General features: G+C 42.7%; 1 protein-coding gene across 1 annotated transcript in view; it reads right to left on the bottom strand.

The window, feature by feature from the left end:
- Window positions 1-24,301, bottom strand: part of KDM7A (lysine demethylase 7A) — an 85,069-nt gene extending 60,768 nt beyond the window's left edge. Inside the window, exon 1 of the mRNA XM_028106397.2 lies at window positions 24,015-24,301. Coding sequence (XP_027962198.1) covers window positions 24,015-24,208 — 194 coding nt within the window. The 5' untranslated portion in view covers window positions 24,209-24,301. The remainder of the gene's footprint in view (window positions 1-24,014) is intronic.
- Window positions 24,302-25,594: the final 1,293 nt, after the last annotated feature.

Here is a 25,594-nt window from a genome sequence, read left to right on the forward strand (position 1 = left end):
ACAGCAAGTCATAAACTTTTACACTGAAGACACTTAGTGATGAGTCAGCTACAAAAGACAGAAGTCAACTCAAACGGATCTAGTTCCTTCGTAACCTTTCTCCTCCTGTAAAATCTTCAGTGCCCGCATCTATGGGCAGAGACCACACATTCTACGCTAAGCCATGAGAAAGGATTCCTATTAGAGAACTTCTTGTTAGGATCTAAAGTAGCATTCTGAGGAGGACCACTAACATCCTTAGCAGGCTTCTTCATTTTCAATGACAGATGAGCTGGAATAGGGCTTTGAACCAAGGAAAGCTTGACATAATCCAGAACAAATGACCCTACATGGAATTTCATGTATTACCCAGAAGATCTGAGAGAACTTCAATTCAATTAAAAATGAGAAGTATCCATCAAAAGTGAAATGCGGGTGCCTGGGTGGCTCAGTCAGTTGAGCATCTGACTCTTGATTTCGGCTCAGATCATGATCTCAAGTCCTGGGATAAAGCCCCATGTGGGGCTCCACACTCAGCAGGGAGTCGGCTTGAGGATTCTCTCTCTCCCTCTTCCTCTGCCCCTCCCGGCCCCACAGGCTCTCTCTCAAATAAAATAAATCTTAAAAAAAAAAAAAAAAAAGTGAAATGGGGAGCCCTGAGTTGTCCAGAAAAGCTCAAGAGCAAAGACTGGACCATCCTATTTTCAAACCTGTAAATAAGGGTAATTTAAAACATTATGCCATAAAATTTGCCTTGACTAAGTTTCTCAGGCTGTGTATTTAGAGTCTCTCAAATGGCGTCAGTGTTAACATTCCTTCCATCAGTTATTTATTATTCCATTTGTGCACAATTTAAATTGCACTTCCAGAAACATCACTTTTTGTTTCTGCTGGGCCCTTTCATCTTTTTTAGCACTTCCTCCTCTGATAACCCAGTTTTGCCATGTGTCATGTGGGTTTATCACTGGGCGACAAAGAAGTAGCACAACAACATGCTTTCCTGTCTGTGTATGAACTGAAGAACAGATGTGCACCTGCTATTTACACACAGATTCGCTGACCACATATGGAAGAGCTAGCAGCAAAGACTGTACTTTATGCACAGTTAATATATCACGGTAGCTAAAATTTGAATTATGTTACTGGGAAACTAGTGTTATTTAACTGAACCACAGAAGAAGAAATATGTATTTGGTCTTGATCCCTGGTTCCTGGCCCAGGAGTGCAGAAAACCCTTGTTAATTTCCCGATAAGAGTAATGCCTTTTGTTATTCCTAACAAGCTCCCTTCAATCAAATGGTGCCTGAGTTTATGCTAATGAGATGACTTTTGGTGGGCTCCTAGAGAGCTTCAAGATAGGGACTGGGTGCCAGAGGAACCAACCATGTGATCAGAGGGTTATAACTTTTAGTCCAACTCCCAACCTCCGAGGCTGGGATAAGGACTGGGGATTGAATTAATGACCAATAGCCAATGGCTTAATCAGTCATGCATATGTAATGGAACCTCCATAAAAACCCTAAATGAAGGGGTTTGGAGCCCTTTGGGGTTGGTGAATACATCCACATACCAGAAGAGTGGCACATCCCAAACCCCAACAGGACAGAATCTCCTGCATGTGGGACTCTTCTGGACCTCACCCTAAGTACCTCTTCATCTGGCTATTCATTTGCAACCTTTATAATATCCTTTATAATCAACTAGTAATACTAAATGTTTCCTTGGATTCTGTGAGCCATTATAGCAAATTATCAAACGTGAAAAGGAGGTCATGAGAACCCCATTAGTAGCCACATCGAACAGAAGTGTAGGTTACCGAGGAACTCACAATTTGTGACTGGTGTCTGAAGTAGGGGGACAGTCTTGTGGGACCAAGCCCTTAAGGACTAAACCTTAAGTGGGTTCTGCACTAACTCCAGATAGTTAGTGTCAGAATTGAATTAAATTATAAGACACCCACTTGGCATCTGCAGACAACCAGGGAATTGCTTAGTGTGGAAAATCTACACATTTGGTGTTAGAAGTGTAAGCAGAGAAACAATTTTCCTTTACATGGTAACTGAAATCTGTGCATATCAGAACCGTGCTAAGTGAGGACTGCCTATACAGCATTCTCCAAAAGAGCATTTTCTTAAACTGTCCCACAGGAGTTAAGGTTACTCACAGAATGATTCCAAAGTCAAATAAGACTCCATAAGAAGCAAGACACACCATATCACTAGCCCAGCCATCTGAGTGTCTTCTGGGTAAAATTACCTATGAGCCAGGACTACTCTTATTCACCAGGCAGAGCTTCTGTCCCAGGGTAATAAGAATTCAAAGCTACTCTCCAGTTTCACAAGCACTCTGACTAAAAATTCTAACCTTGCCTGCCAGACCTATTTAAATGGTATCTGCCAAATCCCTTTTGCGTAGCTTGACTCCATTCTTGGTGGGGCTCATCCTATCACAAATGTAACAGAATGACAGAGTGGGCAATTTAAGAAAACCTGTTGTCTGATTCCCCACTGAAATCTTAAGTTTCTCTCCAATTATAAAAACACAGAAAATCAGAAGCAGTATGTGAGAGAGAGCAGGAAAGTATAGCAAGGAAGGAGATGAAACACTACCAATAAGTACCTCTGGTCTGGGGCAATTTAGCACACACACATGGTCCCACACATACCAGCAGTCCATACAGCACAGCAAACCAAGGTCCATGACGCTTAGTCATCATAATTAAATAGTGCAATATTCTCTATGACAGCATAATATATCCACCCAAATCCTTCTACAAGTAATCGACATATGAGGAATATCTATCTCCTGAGCAACTTTTCTGAGGACATTCAACCACACTTCACAAAGAGAATCTTCAGTTAGAGGAAAATTTTATTCCAGCAGACCACATCATTCCTCAAAGATGGCAAAGTGGTGGCTAGTTTTTATATGCTGATTAATCTGTGAAAGGTTAATACTTCATTGCAATTGTACCCATGCTAAAGGTTACATATCACTACACAGAATGCTTCTAGCATTTGAAAAAGAAGGAATCTGGGCGCCTAGGTGGCTCAGTCAGTTAAGCGACTGCCTTCGGTTCAGGTCATGATCCTGGAGTCCCGGGATCGAGTCCCACATCGGGCTCCCTGCTCAGCAGGGAGTCTGCTTCTCCCTCTGACCCTCTTCCCTCTCGTGCTCTCTCTCATTCTCTCTCTCAAATAAATAAAATCTTTTAAAAAAATGAAAAAGAAGGAATCTGAAAAGAATAAAGAAAGGGAGACATAAATTAAAACAGGAGCAAACAGCTTCAAAGTAAAAACATATCACACATAAACTTCAGGGCAAGACATTTTTTTCCATGTAGCAGAACCAGGAAACTATTCAATGAGGTAAGTAAGCAGCTTCCAGATTCTACTTTGTAGGTCACATTCCCAGTACATCTGCACATAGATACAAGTAAATGAATGCACACTTATTACACAGTCATTAATACACAAATATGAACATTGTGTAAAAAATCTGTTATCTGCTATTTAATAGAGGGAATCTGAACTCTACTTTCAAACCCAGTCTCTCTCATTTATGACCCTTCTTCTCATTAATAATTTTCTACTGCTTTAGGCTGGAGTCTCCAAGAAGCAGATCCTGATACATAAATCTGAGTGCAGATGCTCACATGGCAGGTGATCCCCAGAAACACTAGGAGAGGCGTGTCAAAGTGAGACTGGAAGAAGCCACAATGCGTATGTACCCTAATGAGCATTTACCCCTTTGGGGACATCTGGAAGACTATGTATAAGGGGCCTGGTCTGACCCAAGGGAAGAGGAAGCAAGGTTATTTATCCAGTTTCGCAAAAGACGATGCTATCCTAGGGGCATTAACCTCCCAGCATTTCCTGCCTGCTTCAAATGCAAGGTGCGGAGCTCCTGCAGCTGGAGAAAGTCCTCAGGTCAAGACTAGTGCTTTCACCTAGAAGTCTTTAAGAGATAAAGACAGAGACAGAAATAGAGAGGGAAACAGAGAGCCAAGGGAAATAGGGTGGTGCTCCTAGAGAGCCTGCTACATATGTAAAATTCCAGTCTAGCCAAACTACTATGCATACCCACTTAACCTGTTCATTCTTTGTATACATACATATGTTCATCTTAAAACTCATTGTGGAAAAAAAAAATACTCATTGTGCTCTTCACCCTTCTCCATATTATTCCTTTACTGTCTCTGGGATAAACACTGAACATGTATATATAGAAAATACATATAATAAGGTTATCAGAGGTAAATAGGTATAGATTAAATAAATAATACTAACAAGTAATATTAATTAATAAGTAATACTTAATACTTATTTCCTGAACAAAAATTAAAGAAAACTTGTCCAACTTGATGAAGAAACCTGCAACTGATTTGTGCAGGAGGGGAAGAACCATCACTGGTCCTCAGCCACTCTCCAGAGGGAAAAATAATCATTCCTAGCAACATATCATATATCAGTTCCAGAGACATACATAAAATTGATGAATCTTCAAGACAAATTCTGTTCCGCCACTGAGGGCAGTCTCAGCACTGGGCTGAGCTACCATGAATCTCTTATGAGTCTGGGCCATCATGCAGAAGAACGGAACGTGGAGCAGATGGAAAGAGGGCAATCTTTTAGACAAAAGGGATTAAAATATCTTAGCTATCTTAAGCAAAGTTCCACAGAGAAAAGTAGCACTTCAGGAACTATTTTTAAATGAAGAAGAAATCATGGTGATGACTAGGGAATTTCCAGACTTATGCTTAAGAGGAAAGCGCTACACTAAATTACATTTATGTATCTCTCTCTCTCTCTCTCTCTCTCTGTGTGTGTGTGTGTGTGTGTGTAGCGAGGGGGACGAAGAGGGAACATAAAGATGGGGGTGTGGACAGGGGGATAGCTCTAAGAATGAGAAAAGAAAAGAGAAGAAGCTAGGATTGGGTAGAAAAGATTAGGTCACAGAGACCCCTAGAGGGCAATGTCCAACCCGGGAGGTGAGAGCAGGAAAAAGAAATATGAGCAGGTGGAGATGCAGACCGTTATACTGGTTTATCAGTTTAGCAGCCATAACATTGTATGGGGTAAAAGACACACTTAACACCATCTTCTTTCCTTCATCAAGGGATAAACTTCGTACTGTAAAACGAACCTAAAACGTCTTCTACGACTCAGCCATTCACTCGTTCAAAGCACTATCAGGACACCTGAAATATAATTCTGACAAAACCAAAAAATCAAATGTGCACACTCTCGAAGCTTACATGCTATTGGGGAGAGAGAGAAAAACGAACAAGTAGCCATACAATATACATCTGGTAACAACAAGTGTCATGGAGGAAAAAGTGTGCCGGGGGTAAGGGATTTTCTATTTCCTACTAGAGTAGTTGGGGAAGGCCCCACTGAGAAGATGACGATGAGAAAAAACCCTAGCAGAAGTGCGGGAACAGGCCCTGGGGTAGCTGAGGAAAGATGGTCCAAGCAGAAGGAGAAGCAAGGGCAAGCCCACGCAGGAGCCGGAGAGCAGGCTGGTGCGGCTGCAGCAGGCGAGCCAGGGAGCAGTGCGGGACAAGGCCGCAGGCTCTGCAGGGCCCAGGGAGGCTTTTACACGGGGTGACATGGGGTTCTTGGGAGGGTTTCCAACAGGAGAGTCACCAGACCTAACTTATATTTTAGAAGTGTCACTCTGGTTCCTGTGCTAGTGGAAGAAGGGGGACCAGTTAGAAAGCTACTGCAATAATCTCAATTTATATGAGGGGAGCCATGTGAAGGGGTGAGATTACGAAGGTAAGCCAACAAGATTTTGCTGAAGAATTTAATGCACATTAAAAGAGAAGAGATCAGGATGACGCCAAAGATTCTGCCCTGAACATCTTGAAGGAGCTGCCATTAACAGAGGCAGGGAAGACAGCAGGAGGAGGAGCACGGCTGCCTCAGAAGGGAGTTGTGGCTTCGAGGGCGGACACAGCAGAGGACGGGACGCGCTACTGCTCGTCTGAGGAGAGACCTGAGGTTGGCAGTTACATATTCAAGACTACAGCTCAGGGGAGAAGTCTCTGAAGGAGATAAAAATTTAGGAATCATCCACATACAGATGATAGCTGAAGTCAGGGTATCAGACGAATGCTAGAAAAAGAGAACTACTGAGGGCTAACCCCTGGGGTCCTCCAGTGTTAAAAGACCAGGGAGATAGGAAAGGATTGCAATGATGACTGAGAAGGAGAAGAAGGGAAGCTGGAGAAAAACCAGCATAGGGAGCCCCCAGAAGCCACATAATGGGAAGCTCACTGGTCATTCTGAGACTGCTACTACCGAGTAGTAAAGATCAAAGTCCGATCGAGTTCAGGGAGAATGGGGCCTTAATTAGAAAAAAAGAGATTAAAAAAAGAACAAAAACAGAACTGGAGACAGTAAACACGGACAAATCTTTTTGAGGAATTTTGTTATAAAGGGAGTAAAGAAATGGGGTTGCAGATGAAGGGAGAATGTCAGTACAAGGATGTTCTCTTCTTTTTTTTTAATGAAAGTTATATACTATTTGAGAAAAAAATGATATGGGGGCAGGGGTGCAATTACTGAAGCCATGTCCTTGAACGGACAAAAGGGGATGGGTTCTAACATACCTAAAGATAATTTCCAATGACTTGGCGGTTTCCTTTTCTTTCTGAGGCTACAATTCCAGAAACTTCATACATCTGAAAATAAATCTCTCCATACGACAGCAAACTTTGGCAAACTGTCTCACATATAAATGGCTGAATGCAAGATGTATAGCACTGACACTTCAAAAACAATGATAAGAACGAAAAGTACTAAAAAAAAATGTCATTTATTTCAAGAATCCATGCATTCTGACAAAATAGATATGCTACCTTTCCTCATTTAAGGATCCCTTCTTTCTACTGGGTGTGTACACATCTTCTAGTTACTTTCCACTGATCTAGCTCCAGGGCTCCCAAGGTGTAGAGTTATGCATACCTGGAGGAAGAAGAGTCAAGCAGGCTTAAAGCCTGCTAGGAAGATGGTACATCTGAGATGCTGATCTTCAAGTCACCCCATCTTGCTAGAAGTACTGAGGAACATGCTAAGGTTGAGAGGAGTTCCTCACACTTGCTGGGCAGGCAAGGTCACCCCTGAAACCAGGAGGCACCCCAAGAACCCCAGCACCAACATCCCTGTAAGGACAGCTGGACATGATGGGCTCCAGCCCCCAGATGGCACTGTACGGGCAACGGGACACGTTCATGAGAAATGAAGGCCAGGACAGTGTGTCCTGCTGCTGGGCCTCCTGCTGCATAAAGCCGTTCTCATTTGGTTAAGTTCTATCCCTTACTTCCCTTAAAGAAACGCGTATTCTTCCCCTGTGTTTGTTACTACCCTTTCACCAATCACCACCAACCTTCGGATAATCTCTCCTGTACACATTTTATATGATAAAGACTCTTTATCTCAATAAATGTGTCTTTTCTCACAAATATTAAAATATGTAGTGAGCATCGCAAACATGTGATTTAACAGATAACCTCTGTTTAGGACAAAATTAAATTGAAAAAGCCAAATCCTTTTAAAGTTGTTTTAAAGAAAAATGTTAAATAAACACTGCATTACAGAGATAGGTTAGAAACCATAATGGTGGTCAGGAAACAAAAAATCATTGATGTGGTGGAGAGGAAGAGCTAGAGAGAGTCAGCCATATCCTAACATCACTTGATCTTAAAGTCCTCAGAAGTCTGTGTCACAGTCTTCCTCTGCTCTGTCCAAAGAAACGGAAGAATTTCTCCGAGCACTGGAGCTGGTGAATGATCCGTGCAGCAGGCCTGGGGCCAGGAGTAAGGCTGAAAACCAGCACTCTGCAACTGACAGGAAGTAAGTGAGTAAGTTCCTGGGGGAGGGTAACACTTCCGAAGAGATGGCAGCCGCAACAAGGTGATTCCAAGAGAAAGGGGTATACAAAAGACTCTGGGTAATCAATTCTTTATTTTATTTTATTTATTTATTTGAGAGAGTAAGAAAGAGCAGAGCAGGATGGAGGGGCAGAGAGAGAAGCAGACTCCCCGCTGAGCAGGAAGCCTGATGCGGGGCTGATCCCAGGACTCTGGGATCATGACCTGAGCCAAAGGCAGATGCTTAACCGACTGAGCCACCTGGGCACCCATGGATAATCAATTCTAACAAGGGGTTCAAGGAATGAGGACACTGAGAAAAAAATTTCACATCAGGGGATCTGATCTCTCCTACCACAGGCTGGATGCCCACAGAGAGGCAAGAAGAAAATTAAGGAGCAGAGTCCAGCACTGAGTACTTGGCATTTGGATGGTTGGAAAAGCAGGTTTGGGGAAAGAATTTTCTGAATCAAACAATAAAGGACTCTGCTCTTCAGTAACCATGGGATCTGATCCTTTGATAGAAAATAAGGAAGGAAGGAAGGAAGGAAGGAAGGAAGGAAGGAAGGAAGGAAGGAAGGAAGGAAGGAAGGAGAAAAGAAAAGAAAGAAAAAGAAAAGAAAGGAAGGAAGGAAGAGAAGGAAAGAAAGAAAGGGAAAGAAAGAAAGAGAACAAAGAAAAGAATGAAAAAAATGATTCAAGGGACCAGGCACATAGAAAATTAGCTTTAAAAAAGTACTGAAATAGGAAGAATGTAAGAGAGAAATATGACTCAGACCCGTGACAAGTTAAATTAAGTAAGAAGACTCAAATTTGTCTAATCTGCAGATAAAACTATTTATACCCCAAGATTACTTCAAAAAGCAATAAAGTAAAAAGGACTGACCGCATATATACAGTGTCGTGTGTGTGATAGATGAGGCACAGTGGGAGTTCACAGAGAACAGGAAAACCCCATGACCCCACAAAGTAGGCTCTGGGGGAGAAAGCTCTAATGTGGTCACCACAGAAAGTTTCTGACATCACTGATGGGAACTGGCCAGAAAGCCTCTGCTTCCAGGGTGCCTTGTGTCCCATATTTTGTCACTCAGTAAATCGGTGAGGATGGTAGCCAAACTGATTCATTGTTCTGACTTTAGTTCATGTGTTGTTTCTTTTTAATAGTCTATAGAGCTCCTGAGCAGTGAGAATACTTCCTGGACCTCCAGGCAGATCCCCAGGACCATTTAATTTTCTTTTTTATATATATAAATACTAAAGTATCGGGGCACCTGGGTGGCTCAGATGGTTAAGCGTCTGCCTTCAGCTCGGGTCGTGATCCCGGGGTCCTGGGATTGAGTCCCACATCGGGCTCCCTGCTGGGCAGGGAGCCTGCTTCTCCCTCTGCCTCTCTCTCTCTCAATCTCTCTCTCTGACTCTCATGAATAAATAAATTTAAAAAAAGTTTAAAAAAATACTAAAGTATCCATAAGACACTATATAAATCAAAAGGACCACCGTGGACATCTTTCCAATTTCTTTGTCAAACAGTGACTGCTTATCTAAAAACAGCCTTTGCACATAAAAAACCACCGAATTACCGAATTATCTACGATGGTATCTCCCAGCTTGAACAATGTTGTAATTTACTGCACATGATGTCAGACTGTTATGATTACTAACTGATAAACAGGACTCAATATTAGATGTCTGAAATTCCTGTGTTTTGTGCTCAAGGAAAATTATACCTCTAAATTACAGAAGAAAAGTTCTGCACTTCTTCACAAAACGTTCTGAAAGTGTTTTATTCCCCCTCCCCATAATAAAATACAAATCAGATATGTCATTGTATGTTCCTTAATATTGATTTTTGATGTATTAGAATTAGCTGATGAATGCAACTTACTACCCTGATAAATTAGCATCTTAAATTTGCATAGTTAGTATGGTTAAGCTCACAAACTTATATTACAGTATCAGTGTTCCTTATGTCCCTTTAGAACATAAATTTTAAAATATGACTACAGGGCGCCTGGGTAGCTCCGTGTTAAGCATCCGCCTTCGGCTCAGATCTTGATCCTGGAGTCCCAGGATCAAGTCCCACATCGGGCTGCTGCTCAGCGGGGAGTCTGCTTCTCCCTCTGCCCTTCACCCCACTTGTGCTCTCTCTCTCTCAAATAAATAAAATCTTTTTAAAAATAAAATAAGACTACAGATAAAAAAAATTTTTCAAAATGTGTAACACTAGGAATGTACCTTAAGGATACCCAAATGCTTGTCAAGAGGAAAGATAACACACAAAAATATATACACTACAGCACTATTAACTCAAAACTGTTCATGGTGTTTACCACTGGAGAAAAGGACTGTAGGAAGGAGACAAAAGATTTTCACTTCTTTTTTTACTTTTCTTTAATGATTGAGTTTCTCACTAGCTCCTTTTTTTGGTTTTGTTGTTTTAAATTACCAGGTATGTGGTCAGAGACATGAACCCTTTTTCTATTCATCTTTTTACTTGTCTATGTTGCTTAAAGCTAATAAATATTATTAAAGCTTTTCTTTAATGAATAACCAACAAAGAATGTGAATTAGCCAATTAATTCCAAAACTAGTGATAAAAGGAAACATTTAATTCTGCCTCTCCTATACAAACTGTACCACTAGGTAACCAAATAAGTAAAGAAAAATCTTCTCTTTAGAGAAGTATTCTAGCTAGTAAATGAAAAAGAATTATGTAATTAAATTATCATCATTTTGGAACCACTCATGAATAAATGAATGGATACTGGCATTTGTCAATGGCAGTAAACATGACAAAAAGAGAAAACAACCAAACATTTTATGCCTCCTGATTAAAGACTATACCACCCACTTATAAAATATTCTTGAGGAAAAAACCTAAATCTGGTCAAGTTTCTCTAGATCCAACTACTAATTTATAGGAAAGAGAGGAATATGTTAAAAGCAGCAGAGATGTAATAAGCAAAATCCGGAAAGTGGAAAACTTTGAAGGACAAACAACCACTTTCTACCAAAAATAAATTGCAAAGGAAAAATGAGAAATATGAGGAAAACCTACAGCTCAGGGTCTTCCAACACAACTGACACAGTCCTTCCTCGTAGGGGCTGTGCTGGGCAGGATGTTTAGCAGCACCCCTGCCCTCTACCTACTAGATTCCAGTAGCAACAACCCCCACCCCAAAAATGTTTCTAGACATTGCCAAGCATCTTGTGGGGGAAGACAAAACCCATCCAGTTGAGAACTACTGCTACAGATTAAAAGACTTACAACAAGGCATATGAACTAATCACAATGTGTGGACTGTATTTAGATCTTGATTCAAACAGATAATATAAAAAGTTATGCCATTTTTGAGACAATTGGAAATCTGAACAATGAATATTTCATGATATTAAGGAATTGGCAATTATTTTTAGTTGTGATAATGGTATTTCTTCTAAAAGAGGCCTTATAGATATACGTGCTGAAATATGCACAAATATAATTATATTGTCACAAATTTGCTTCAAAATAACTAAAGGCGGGGGTGCCTGGCTGGCTCAGTGCAACTCTTGATCTCAGGGTTGTAAGTTCAAGCCCCATGTTGAGTGTAGCAATTTCTTAAAAAATTCAAATCTTAAAAAAAAAAAACTAAATGCAAGGGAAGGAGGAGGGTTAACTGAAACAAGACTGCTCATGAACTGATACTCACTGAAGCAGAGTGATGGTTAACATGGGAGTACATTATACTATTCTGTCTACTTTTGTGTGTTTGAAATTTTCTCTTTAAAAAAATTAAAATTAAAGTCAAAACCATCATCGTAGCTAGCAGCACTCAGCTGAATGACAAACCAATCCAGTAACTCAATCTTGATAACATTCAACTGATTTCCACTAACCATCCCATGAATGCTTGTTCATATATACACTCAGAGGCACTCAAGCTAATCCATTTAAAAAAAAAAATCCTTTTTATAAGACAAATTAAAAGAAATGAACTCCCAGGATACCTTAAACCCCTGGGGTTCACAAAACACAGATTAGAAAATACTGCGTTAGAGAAATTCCTGGATCATTAATGCTTTAGAGATTCCTATTATATATATTTATATATACATATATATAACTTGCTCAGTGCTTATTTGTTCCTCAATGTCAGTTCTATTTGTCAATTTTTATACTAAAAATAACCAAAAGCAGTGGTATTTTATTTATTTATTTAAGATTTTATTTATTTGAGAGAGAGAACATGAGTCAGGGGGTGCAAGGGAGGGAAGGGGCAGATGGAGAGAGAGAAGCAGACTCCCCCCTGACCCCAACACAGGGCTTGATCCTGGGATCACGACCTGAACTGATGGCAGACACCTAACACTTAATGGACTGAGTCACCCAGGCTCTCCAAGCAGTGGCATTGTAAAATCTAGATCAGAAGGGGCACCTCGGTGGCTCAGTCGTTGGGCGTCCGCCTTCGGCTCCAGTCATGATCCTGGAGCTCCAGGATCGAGCCCCGCATCGGGCTCCCTGCTCCGTGGGAAGCCTGCTTCTCCCTCTCCCACGCCCCCTGCTTGTGTTTCCTCTCTGTCAAATAAAGACATAAAATCTTTAAAAAAAAACAAATCTAGGGGCTCCTGGGTGTCTCAGTCGGTTAGGTGTCTGCCTTCTGCTCGGGTCATGATCTCGGGGTCCTGCGATCGAGCCCTGCGTCAGGCTTCCCTGCTCGGCAGGGATCCCACTTCTCCCTCTCCCTCCGCCTGCTGCTCCCCCTACTTGTGCTCTTTCTCTTTGTCAAATAAATAAATAAAATCTTTAAAAATAAATAAATAAAAGAAAAATTTTTAAAAATCTAGATACAGAATAACATTTTTAAACTTAGGTACAAAGCATCACCAGAATACAACTTAAGTATCCAATAGTGAAGCATGTAGTGAAAAATATTTTTACATGAGGCTGTCTTCACAGCAGCTAATGATCAAGTACACTTAAAAATATGTTATACGTATATTAACAAATGTAAGGGGGAGAAGCATATGGCTCTCTTCATAGGTGCTGAAGAAGTCTTTTGACAAATTCAACATCCATTCATGATAAAAACACTAAAAAATTTAAAAGAGACTTTCTTAGTATGATTAATTATGCCTAAAGCTAGTACCCAATTTAAGAAGAAAATAGAGGCATTTCTACGAAAATCAAGAACAAAGAAAGATATCCACAATCTCCACCACTATTTAACACTGCAAGGGATATAAGCCTGTGCAATTAGGTAAGAAAATTCATTTAGAGGCAGAATAGGTAAAGAAGCAGAAAAACTCTCTATTTGCATATGATAGGAACCTCTAGTGAACTGATGATACAACGAACTCTTAACAGTTCTTTTGGTAAATTAGAAGGAAATAAAAAGTAACATTCAAAAGTCAAATCTTGGGGCACCTGGGTGGCTCAGAGTTGGTTAAGCATCTGCCTTTGACTCAGGTCATGATCCCAGAGTCCTGGGATCCAGGCCCAGGACGGGCTCCCTGCTCAGCCGAGAGTCTGCTTCTCCCTCTCCCTCTGCCCCTCCCCCTGCTCATGTTCTCTCTCACTCTCTTTCTCTCTCTCAAATAAATAAATAAAATCTTTAAAAAAAAGTCAAATCTTCATATATGCAACCAATAACCAATGAGCAAGCAAATGGTAGAGAAAAGCTCATTTATAATAGTAACAAAGAAAACAATATATAGAAATAATTTAACATATGTGCAAAATCTATAGAAAAAAATTTAAACATATCTGAAAGTCACATAAGTAGACTTAAATAAAGAGACATCCCTGTTCCTGGACAGAAGAATCAACATCACAAAAAAATCAATTCTCCCTAAGTTAACTTAGAAATTCAATGTAATACCAATAAAATACCAAGAAGCTTTTTTAAAAAGTTATTTTAATTCCAGTGAGTTAACATACAGTGTTGTATTTGTTTCGGGTGTACAAGGTAGTAATTCAACGCTTCCACACATCACCATGTGCTCACCGGGACAAGTGCCCTTCTTAATCACAATCACCTATTTCATCCATCCCACCAACCCCCTCCCCTCTGGTAACCATCAGATTGTTCTCTGTAATTAAGAATCTGTTTCTTGCTTTGAAACATCAACAAGCTTTTTAAAAAAAAAAGATTTTAATTTATTTACTTATTTGAGAGTGTGTGTGCAAGCATGAGAGTGGGGGGAGGGGCAGAGGGTAATGGAGAGGAAGAGAATCTCAAGCCGACTCCATGCTGAGCTCAGAGCTGCTCCCAGGGCTCAATCCCACAACCCTGAGATCATGACCTGAGCCAAAACCAAGAGTCCAACGCTCAATCAACGGAGCCACCCAGGCACCCCAAAATATCAACAAGCTTTTAATGAAATTAGACAAGTTGCTACTAAAGTTCACATGGAAAAATAAACCTGCAAGAATAGCCAGAAAACACTGTAAATAACTAACTACAAGGTTGGGACTAGTCTTACCAGACTTAAAAACATACAATAAAAGCCTCCATAATTAAAAGTGTGGTAGTGGTACAAGAGTAGATAAACAGATCAGTGGAAAAGAACAGAAAGTGCAGAAACTGATCCAAGTATATAGAGAATTTCAGCATATGACAAAGGTGGCATGTCAAATTACTGGAGCAAAGATGAGCTTTTTTATTTTTTTTTTTTTAAGATTTATTTATTTAGGGACGCCTGGGTGGCTCAGTCAGTTAGGCGGCTGCCTTCGGCTCAGGTCATGATCCCAGGGTCCTGGGACTGAGCCCCACATGGGGTTCCCTGCTCAGCGGGGAGCCTGCTTCTCCTGCATACTTGCTCTCTCTGTCAAATAAATAAATAAAATCCTAAAAAAAAAAGAGAGAGAAGATTTATTTATTTATTTATTTGAGTAAGAGAGAGAGAGCAGGCACACATGAGCAGGGGGAGGGCAAGAGGGAGAGAGAATCCCAAACAGACTTTGCCCTGAGCGTGGAGCTGGAGGCCAGGCTCAACCCTAGGACCCTGAGATCATGACCTGAGCCAAAACCAAGAGTTGGATGCTTAACCGACTGAACCACCCAGGTGCCCCTAAATATAAGCTTTTTAATAAAGACCTGGGAAAATTTATTTATTTATTTAAAGATTTTATTTATTTGACAGAGAGAAACAGCAAGAGAGGGAACACAAGCAGGGGGGAGGGTGGGGAGAAGCAGGGAGCCTGACGTGGGACTTGATCCCAGGACGCTGGCATCATGACCTGAGCCGAAGGCAGACAGACACTTCACAGACTGAGCCACCCAGGTGCCCCAGGAAAATTTATTTAGAAGAAAATAAAATTACATCCCTATTTTTTACCATATACAAGAATAAATTCCAAATGGATTAGGGATCTAAATGTAAAAAAAAAAACAGAACCATACAAGTTCTAAAAGAAAACAGAGGTAAAAGTCCTCTTTAACCTTGGGGTAGAGAAAAAAGCTTGCTAATCATGACTCAAACCCAGAGCCAATAAAAAATTGATAAATAAGACTACATAAATTTTTTTTAATTTGCATGACAAAAAAAAATCACCACAGACAAAATGAAAAAAACAACTACAAACTTGGAGAGTATTTACATATGTCACAAAGGCCTAATAGCCCTAATGTAAAGAGCTCCAACAGAGTCGCAGCGCCTGGGTGGCTCAGTCGTTAAGTGTCTGCCTTCGGCTCAGGTCGTGGTCCCAGGGTCCTGGGATCGAGTCCCGCATCAGGCTCCCCGCTCAGTGGGGAGTCTGCTTCTCCCTCTCCCACTCCCCCCGCTTGGGTTCCCTCTCTCGCTGTCTCTCTCTCTCTCTGTCAAAATAAATAAATAAAGATAATTTTCAAAAAGAAAATGGCTTTCAAATATATGAACTGTTGTTCAAACTCATTTGTAATTAGAGAAATGCAGATTAAAACACAGATACCATTTTTCACCTATTGGATTGGCAGAGATTAAAAAATACGAAAACATAGTCTGATAACCAGAATGTGGGGAATGATGCACGTTCATACCCTGTTGGTCAGAATGCAAGCTGGTCCCACCATTCTAGAGGGAAATCCTAACAAAACATAGGCACTTACCTTTCGACCAAGTAATCCTGCTTCTAGTAATCTAACCTGAATATGCCTCCAACAATATGAAAATACATACACAGTTATACATTTTTTGTAACTAGCTGTAATTGCAAGATATTATAAACAACCGAAATGCCTATACACAAGAGAGTGACTAAAACAGGGAACATCCACATGAAGGAGTACCATAGAGCTATTACAAAGAATAAGAGCTCTGTGGACTGACACAGAATGGTTCCCGGTATATATTATTAAGCGGGGGAAAAGCAGAGTATTTATCATAAGCTACCCCTTTGTGTAAAGGAAGTAGATATAAGAAAATACACATTCATCTGCCCATTTGTGGGAAAAGAAACAAAAACTCCACAGCAGATAAATCAGAGGTGGGTGGGAAAGGGATGGAAAGGCACTGGAGAGATGAAGGGGTATGACACTTCTGAGTATACCTCTTCCTATAACTCAAACTTTTAGAACCCTGGTATTATTTTACAAAATATAAACCAATAATTAAAACCAACCAGGATGTGGGAGAAATAAAAAACGTAACACAAACAGTAACAAACCCAACTGTATTACAAATAAATGACATAACACGCTAAACTGGGGGAGAAAACACTGAAGCTAAGTGTGAAAAACAGGGGCTGACTAGATGTTATAGATAACTGGAAATTATAGGCTAAATATTATAGATATATATTAGATATATGTAAGGCCAAAGATATTATAAAGCTAAGAACAAAAAAACCGATAAACAAATACTGTAATTTAGTCAATAAATTTATTACAAGGGTATGGGTTAGCAATTCTAGAACTACTTTATGTAAACACAAAGAAGGAACAAAACATAACTATATTGTGGATAAAGAGAGCTGGATTTCTCAGTGCTGGACAAAAAAGTTACAAGTAAGGAAAGGGGAAAGGCTAAAATGAACCCGTTGGTATTGGGTTAGAATCAAAGTTATCACTTATTGAATGGAGCACTGGGTGTTATACACAAACAATGAATCATGGAACACTACCTCAAAAACTAATGATGTAATGTATGGTGATTAACACAATAAATTAAAAAAAAAGAATCAAAGTTATCATTATAAAAACTCATAGGTTTGTTTTTTTTTTTAAGATTTTATTTGACAGAGAGAGACACAGCAAGAGAGGGAACACAAGCAGGGGGAATGGGAGAGGGAGAGAAGCAGGCTTCCCACTGAGCAGGGAGCCCAATGCGGGGTTCGATCCCAGGACCCTGGGACCATGACCTGAGCCGAAGGCAGACGCTTAATGACCGAGCCACCCAGGCGACCCGAAAACTCATAGGTTTTAAAACATACCCATAGACAGAACAGAAACAAAGATGTGTGTGCATAGTAAATTTCCTAGCTCTGTCCCCTGAGAAGGCCTACGGCAATGAACACCCTAATGCCAGGCCTTGGTTTCTAAAAACCATTCTTCAGTAAAAGAACCAGAGCTCTCAGAAACACATACTAAAATCATCCAGGTTACCAGTAAATCACACTGTAATTCATGGGAAAAATCAGTGTTCATATTAATGGAAAAGTAAGTAAACGAGCACTATATTATTACAATGTCACTTCCAAAAAGAATCAAACTTGGTAGCAGCTGCAAGATCAATACTGTCCAACCGTTCAAAAGCTGTGCACATTATCGTGGAGTCTGAATTGCTCAAACCAACCAAAGTTTGCTTTATAATCAAATTCCTCTACACCTGTTCCATTATTCTTGAGCCCCCACTTCAGATCAAATATAAAGGCATTCTTCCCCTTGGATATTCAGTAAATTCAATTTCATACCTAAGAACACAGGATATGAGAGCATACCAAGCAGAAACCTGCCCCAAAGTTAGAGTTTAAAAAAAAAAAAAGCTTGATGAGAGAACTATATGTCACTGCCTCCAAGCAGCTTGAGATGAGACTCCCACATCAAAACAGATTTTGTTCAAATAGCAAGATCGAATACATATATTCACTTTTATAAGTGAAACACATGAAAAGAATGCTCATATATTTTCTTATGATTAACTGTCATTAAAAAAAGATATTGAGAAGTTCTCTGTTTGTTCTCTTATAGGAAGGTATATGTTCACCTAGTAAGTTTACATCATAACACTAAAAGCAATTTCATCATTACAGGAAAATGTATATAAAATCAATTTTAAAAATAATTTTTATCCCTAATTTAAAAAATAAAAATACACTCCAACAAGAAATCCATTATAACAAAGATGAAAACAGAGTTAAATTATAAAACTTCTCAAATATTTTATAAACTGTTACCAAAGCAGTTATGATCATTTTTAACATGTTCACACTAAAGACAATAATTTAAAAAGAACAGAAACAAAGGCACAATGGCTCTAGATGTATCTCTCTAGAACCCTGTGGTATCTGTTCGACCTATGCCCCCTCACACCTCAGGATAAAGACAGACAAGGAGGGAGAAACTCAGTACCATCTACTTACTGGTCAAGAGAGTGAGCTCAGGAGTCAACCCACCTGAATTCAGATCAGTTAGCTTTATGCCCTTTTAGCTTTGTGACCCTGGGCGAGTTACCGACCTCTCTAACCCTCAGATCCCACCGTAAAATAAGAATAATAATAGCACTTATCCAGCAAGGTTAAGAAACAGAAGTTGAGAAATAGATGAGCTAATTAATACATCTAACACAATCAAAACAGAGCCTCACACGTGGTAGAAAGCATTCAATAAGCGTTTGCGTGAATTCCCGGACTCAGAGTGAGGACCTGAGAAATTGCTATCCAAAAGCACTACTCTAGATAAAAATTTTCTCTTCTCATAAAAAAGCTCTTCACTCATTCAAGCTTCAGGAATAAAAATTAGTATGACATTTGAAAAATTATCAAAACTGACTCCAACTTTTAAAATCATCTCTCACCTGGATGACTGCAATAGCCTTCTTCCTGGTCAGCCTGTCATCTTTGCCTCCCTCCAGTCTATTCTCCAAGTAGCAGCCAGAGTGAACCTTGTAAAGGTTAAGTCAAATTCTTTACTCTTCTACTCAAAACAGACCATTTGCTCTGAGTAAAACCCAGAATATCTTGTGTTCAAATGTCTCCTTCTCAAGGCCTTCCATAATCTCGCCATATAAAAGTGGCCTTATACTATCCCCAGGCCTTTCTTTTCTCCTAACTCAATTTCCTTTTCTTCTGTCATGTATACTTATCTATCTTCCCCCCACTAGAATAGAAGTTACAAGAGAGCAAGGACTGTTTTGTTCACTGCTATATTCCTAGCACCAAGAACAGCGCCACGCACATTGCAACTCTGGGCCGCAGCCAAGATCATACTTAACAATAAAACACAAGAGGCAATCCCATTAAAGACAGGGACAAGAAACAAAATCACAAAATACCACATGTCAGCTACCCAACTGGTAAATTATTAATTTTTTAAACTTTGAAGTACACTTCAGCCATTACAATACTTTTTAAAAATCTCCAGTGCACATCCATCTCTGAAATTTTACATCTGTGTACATAATGTAACCACCACCCAAGATCAAGATATAAAACATTTCCTGAACTTCAGAAGCTCCCGTGACTGGGGCTCCTCTCGGTAAATACCCCCAGCAGAGGTAAGCACCAGTCTGACTTCTGGCACCCAATTAAGGCCTGTACTTGAACTTCATATAAATAGACTCAAATAGTATTCACTGTCGTGCCTGGCTTCTTTTATTCAACCTTGTATGTTTTTTTTTTAAAGGTTTTATTTATTTGAGAGAGAGAGAGAGAGAGAGCAAGAGAGGGAATACAAGCAGGGGGAGTGGGAGAGGGAGAAGCAGACTCCCTGCCAGCAGGGAGCTGCCCATGTTGCTGCATGTATCTATCAGTCACGCATTCTTTTTTTAATGAATATACCACAATTTATCCAATCTACTGCTGGTAACATTTAGGTTGTTCCGGTTTGGGGATGATATGAATAGAACTGCTGTGAAGAATCTTGGGTATGTCTTTTGGTGGAAATATTCATTATCTGCAGACTGGCCAAGTGTTTGATTGGTTTTTGGGGGTAGAGTTTAATAATAACTTAGACTGGGGATGATGCAGGGAACTAGAAGTGGGCACTGCTGGTGAGAGTATCAAGTAGAATGACCTTTCTGGAGGACAATCTGGCAATAGGCACCAGAAGCTTGAAAATATCTGTGCCCTGAGACCAATAATTCTACTTCAAGGAAATTTCTTATTGAGTACCTACAAGTGCCAGATCTTCTAAGTGTTTTACATGTATTAATTCATGTGATTTATTCTAAGGAAATACTAGAGATGCTCACAATGGTTTAGAAGGATGTCAACCATCCATCATTAGGAATTATAAGAAGTAATGGTAAAGAAGGTAAAAAACTAACAAAAGGTGAATGATTTTTATACTGTATTGTACTTCTGTGAAATTAAGCATATGCAGCCAATGAAAATGTTTTCAAAGAACATTAAAGACACAGGAAAAAGTATAGGTTAATGAAGTTAGGTTAACAGTGGAATGCACAAAATGAATTCCAGTTTTTTTAAATATATGCATATACCTTCAATGTTAAAATAGTGGTAATACCTGGAAGACATGGGTACTTTCATATTCTTAATACTTTTCTGTACTTCCCATTTTTTCTATATTAATTTTGTCAAAGAGAATATGTGACTAAAAAGACTAGTAAACAAAGGTTTTTACATTCAAATGAGGAGACAGAAGACATTATAACACAATTTAATTTGGGCAGTGATACAGTTTTGTAGAGGATGATATTAAGAGTACTAAGGAAAGACCTCTAGCCTAGAGATTAGGGGGTGGGGTATTATCAGGAAAGATCTCCATTGTCTTACTTCCACCAAGGGCCCAGAGAGGAACTCCACGTCTAGGTTGGAAGGGACATTCCCAGGAAAATCCTGTTAATTCCTCAGCTCACTGTCCTTAGGATATCAATTACACATTGTACCTTGGCAAGTGTTCTTCTCCCCTCCCACTTAGAAAAAAGCCTTAGGCAGACTGAGGAATGGAATTCCTGAACACCAAAGATGCAGTACTTCAACAGCCTCAAACCTGGAGGAAGCTGGTCCCATTCACTCTGCTGGCTGGCTAAAAAACATCAAGGAAGAGCCCCTCCTTCCCTGTCAGGCTAAATGAGGGCAAAAACTTTTCAGATTTCCAGATGTCAGAAACTCCAGAGAGACTAAACTCAAATTTATACCAAAATTCACTGACTCAAGTTTAAAAAATTCTTCTACTTGAAGTAATAAAATCATCAAGAAATTATCATGGTAATGTTAATTCTCTGTAACAGCCTCCTATTCTCCCCTCCCTCCTCTGCAGATGGACCACCCTGGAAACCAAAGGAAAGTGTAGCATTGAGATTAAAACTATACCTTAGTACTTTAGGGACCAATTCTCACTTAAGCAAATGATATTTGTTTAATAATTAATACATGAGGACCATTTTGATGTGTTCAATTTGTTAAGCAATCATTCCCTTCATGGTACAATAAACACTATTTTCTCTAACGTTACCCAGATTACTCATACTTCATTAAGAAAATTGCTAAGAAGGGGCGCCTGGGTGGCTCAGTTGGTTAAGCGACTGCCTTCGGCTCGGATCATGATCCTGGAGTTACGGGATGGAGTCCAGCATCCAGCTCCCTGCTCAGCGGGGAGTCTGCTTCTCCCTCTGACCCTCTCTTCCCTCTCATGCTCTCTATCTCTCATTCTCTCTCTCTCAAATAAATAAATAAAATAAAATAAAGAAAACTGCTAAGAAAATAACTGCTAAAAAGATAACTGCTTTTGCATGACAGGGCATTATTACTAAATTTTCTAACTTTTGACATCTGAACCACATTAAATTCTCAAGGACTGCTGGTCAAAAAAACACATATTTCAGAGTCACTTGCACAGATATGAAGTCACATAAATTTTTGTGATAAAGTAGAGCAGACTTGCTTTGGCCTCACTCTCCTTCAAACACGCCCTCTTTATTTGCCCTTCAAACTTCTGTTTTCAAATTTATACTTAAACGCATTACAAAATTTTCCATAAATTACCTGTGGTTTTTCATGGTTATAGTGTTAAATTAGCTAAGTTAAGGTAAATAAAATTCTAGTCTAAAATTTATGAACGCATCTACAATGCACAAAAGAAAAAGTTTCTTATCCAGCTAAAACAGTTCCTTGAAAAAAGTAAGTATTTACATAATCACCAGGGATTCTGGTTTTATTCTACATGTAACCTAGATTTTTGGATAATCTACTCTGGTTGCCTAGGGTATATTATGGGAACAGAGGATATAGAAATAGAACTGGCAAGATTTGGTATGTTCAAATTTCAGTTTTACATGTAATCAAAATACAGAAAAAAGCTATTTCGAGTAATAAAAAAGAACTTTAATTTATTCTTAATTACGTGTGGCAAAGTTCTAATAATATTCCCCAAGCATAGACCAGACTGTGAACCATTACCCATATACAAAATTAGGACGCTGTCTCTCTTTTACAGTGGCAATTTTAGGGTTTTCTTTTTCGCTGTTGTCGCTGTCAGAATTGTGCAAGCTGATTAAATAAAACTACTTGAAGATTAAGTAAAACTAAATGTACCTAGCACTGAACGCTGAAAAGAACGCTGTAACGTAAGTGGCCAGTAGAGGGAGACTAAGACATCTGGCCTGGTCGTGTAGTGTTTCTGTAAAATTGGGGAGGGGGGAGCGGAGGCTGTATTTAAATGTCCTGCTGTCAATCAAAGGACACTTCCTACAATCACAGTCACCATATCTGCTATTAACCGTGAGCGTACTCTCGTCAAGATACAACACCAAACGGTGCTCGTGTAACCTGCTTCACCTAAAGGTGACCGCAGGCTTTGCCACAACACCCAAATAAGGACTTTGGGAGCCCAACCCCAACTAGTTTCTTTGTTTAAATGCCTGCGAATCCCTCCCACGCCGGAGTCAAGAGGCTGTGGCGCCGCCCTTTATTAGCCTCACACTTTGATTACAAAACACACGAGTCGACGGCTTGGCGGCGGAGGCGGCCCGAGCTCTCACAAACGTCAAACCCGAAACGCAGGCGGCTGCGGAGGCAGAGGGCGACGCTCGCCGCCCCCGCCTCCCGACCCAAAGTGCCCACTGGCCGGCCAAAGTTCGCCCGCACCAGGGCCCCGGCTGCGAGCCCCGCGGCCGTGCGGGTGTCGCCGGACCCTCGGGCGACGGGAAATTTCACTCTTTGTAAAGTTTGAGCTGCGGTGCGGGGGCGACGCGGGGGGTTTGAGACCGGAGGCTGTCCCCCCGGGCCCCGCTGCCCACGCCACCCACTCCACCCCCGCCAGGACAGGGTGTGCTAGGGTGGTTGGCTGGGGGGGCACGGTCCGAGCCGACCTGCCGGCCTGCCCGGGACCCCCGGCCCCAAACTTCCGACTGGCATCTTTTAAGTCCCCGAGAGTGCCTCATCTGTTGCTCTGTTTACTCCTCGCAGCCCCGCCGGGCTGGCGCTGCCGACGCCCCCGTCCCAGTGCCCCGCGGCCGAGGAAGTTTGATAAAGACCGGGGAAGGGGGCGCGACGGGGACCGCGGGGGGAGGGGAGGAGGGCAATTTCTGGAGACCCGGAGCTGGGGCGAGCCGGTCGCCGCCCGGAAGGAAGGCGCTGCGGCCGGCCGGGCAGGGCGGCCGGCCGGGCGGCGACTCCGGGCTGGAGCCCCGGGCGGGCGGGGCGGCGGCCGGGCTGCGGGCGCGGCGAGGGGCGGCGGGCCCGGCCGGCGCTCCGCCCGCCGCCTCCGCCGGCGCCTGCCCCGGCCGCGTCCCCTCGCCCCGGTCTCCCCCTGCCAACTTCTCGGCCGGCCCCCTTTGTTCCCGTTTGTTGTGGCGACTCTTCTCCCGGCCGGGCGATCCCACCAGCCCCCCTCTGCCCGCCCGGCGCCCGGCGAGCCCGGGGCCCCGCGCGCCCCGCTGGCCGGGCCGGGGCCGGCGCTCAGCGCCTGGCGCGGCGCAGCGGCCGGGCGGAGGGGGGCGCGGGCGGCCGGCGCGGCGGCGGCGGCGGTTGGCCCGTGGCCGCCGGCGGCGGTGGCGGGGCTGGAGGGGATTTATTTACCTGCCGTGGAACCAGTCCTTGCAGATATCGCACTCGATCATGAAGCGGTTCACGTCGTACGGCTGCCGGCACACACAGTACACCGGCGGGGGCGGCGGGGGCGCCGAGGCCCGGCCTGGAGCCGCCACCGACACGGCTGCCGCGGCGGCTCCAGCTGCTGCTCCCGCGGCCACCGCCGCCGCCGCTCCGGCCATCTTTAAAAAACACACACACGCTCGCTCGCTGCTCCGCTCGCCGACTGGAGCGAGCGCAGCCGCCAGCCAGCGCCGCCTCCTGCAGCAGCCGGAGCAGCAGCCGCTGCGGCGGCGGCGGCGGCGGCGGCGGCGGCGCCTCAATGCGCGCGCGCGAGGTCGCGGCCGGGGCCGGGGGGCGGGCGGCGGCGCGCACACGACGCGCGAGGCTCCTGCCCGGCTCCTTCCGGCGCTCCGCGCGGGGCCGTGCGTCTCGCGCACGTCGTCCCGCCGCCGGCGCGCGCGCCTCGCTCCCCTCGCGTCGGCCGGGCGGAGGGACCGGCTGAAGGGCACGCGGGGCGGGGGAGGCGGAGGGAGGCAGAGGCTCCCTGAGGACACGCGCGGCGGCGCAGGGAACGCGGCCCCAGGAGGAGGACGGCGGGAGCGTGCGAAGAGCCGACTTCGGCGTTTCTGAGTGAAAGCTGAGGCCGGGGAAGTTCCTGCGCAGTGAAGAGCGGCACACGCTGCGTCTGTGCCCTGAGAGGGGAAACGGAGAAGTTAGATCCCTGCGAGGGCCACCTCCCGACGAGGGGAGACTCCTTAGACAATTAGCAGCCGCCCCGCGACCTCCGTGGGCCGGAGCCGAGGGTTAACAGCACGCCGAGCCGGCTGCGCCCTGCCGAGGTGCAGGAGTGTTCTGGGGAGTCACTGAGACTTCGGAAAACGTCCCACCTCAATTGCCACCGACTGGCTAGGAGACTTAGTGTTGATGGAGCCGCTGATCGGTGAAGGAGGTGGTTCCCAAGAGGAATTCATTAACGTCTGTGAGCCGAGAAGGACCAGAGTGAAGTGTGGCTGGTGGAGAAAGGACTGGAGAGGTCCCTGGCGTGTCATAAATAACACGACTTAGATGCGAATGCTTTCGAGTCCCAAGTTTGGAAGATAGGGACAAAATTCTAAATGGCAGTGACACCTCGGAAAAGGAATACTACAGAAACCGGATAATACGGTAGTTGGCGCATAATAGGCCATTAATAAATATTTTTGAATGAAGGGTAAGATTGATAAGAATAAAAACAGCTAACAAATACTGAGTAGAGAAAGAATGCCTTGGAATCATAACTACGCGAGTTGGAAGGCATGTTAAGGATTATTGAATGAGATGTTTGTAGCTGAATTGCGCAGGCATTTCTAACATCGGGGAAAGCCGTACAGCTCCCATCTCACGCAGCCCCAGGCAGAGAATTGCTGATCCAACCTTTTTTTTATAATTGAGGAAAGCGAGTAACTTGCCTGAAGACTCAGATCTAAGCTGGAGCTAAACTTTCAGTTTGATTATGCACCCAATCCTTTTTCTACCTGGCACATATTTTGCAGGAAGAAACACCTGGAAATCAGAGTAGACCACGA

This window comes from Eumetopias jubatus, unplaced genomic scaffold (genome assembly GCF_037043125.1).
Source record: "Eumetopias jubatus isolate StellerSeaLion01/CBP00866 unplaced genomic scaffold, mEumJub1_p1.0 scaffold_14, whole genome shotgun sequence".
NCBI classification, from domain to species: Eukaryota; Metazoa; Chordata; class Mammalia; order Carnivora; family Otariidae; genus Eumetopias; species Eumetopias jubatus.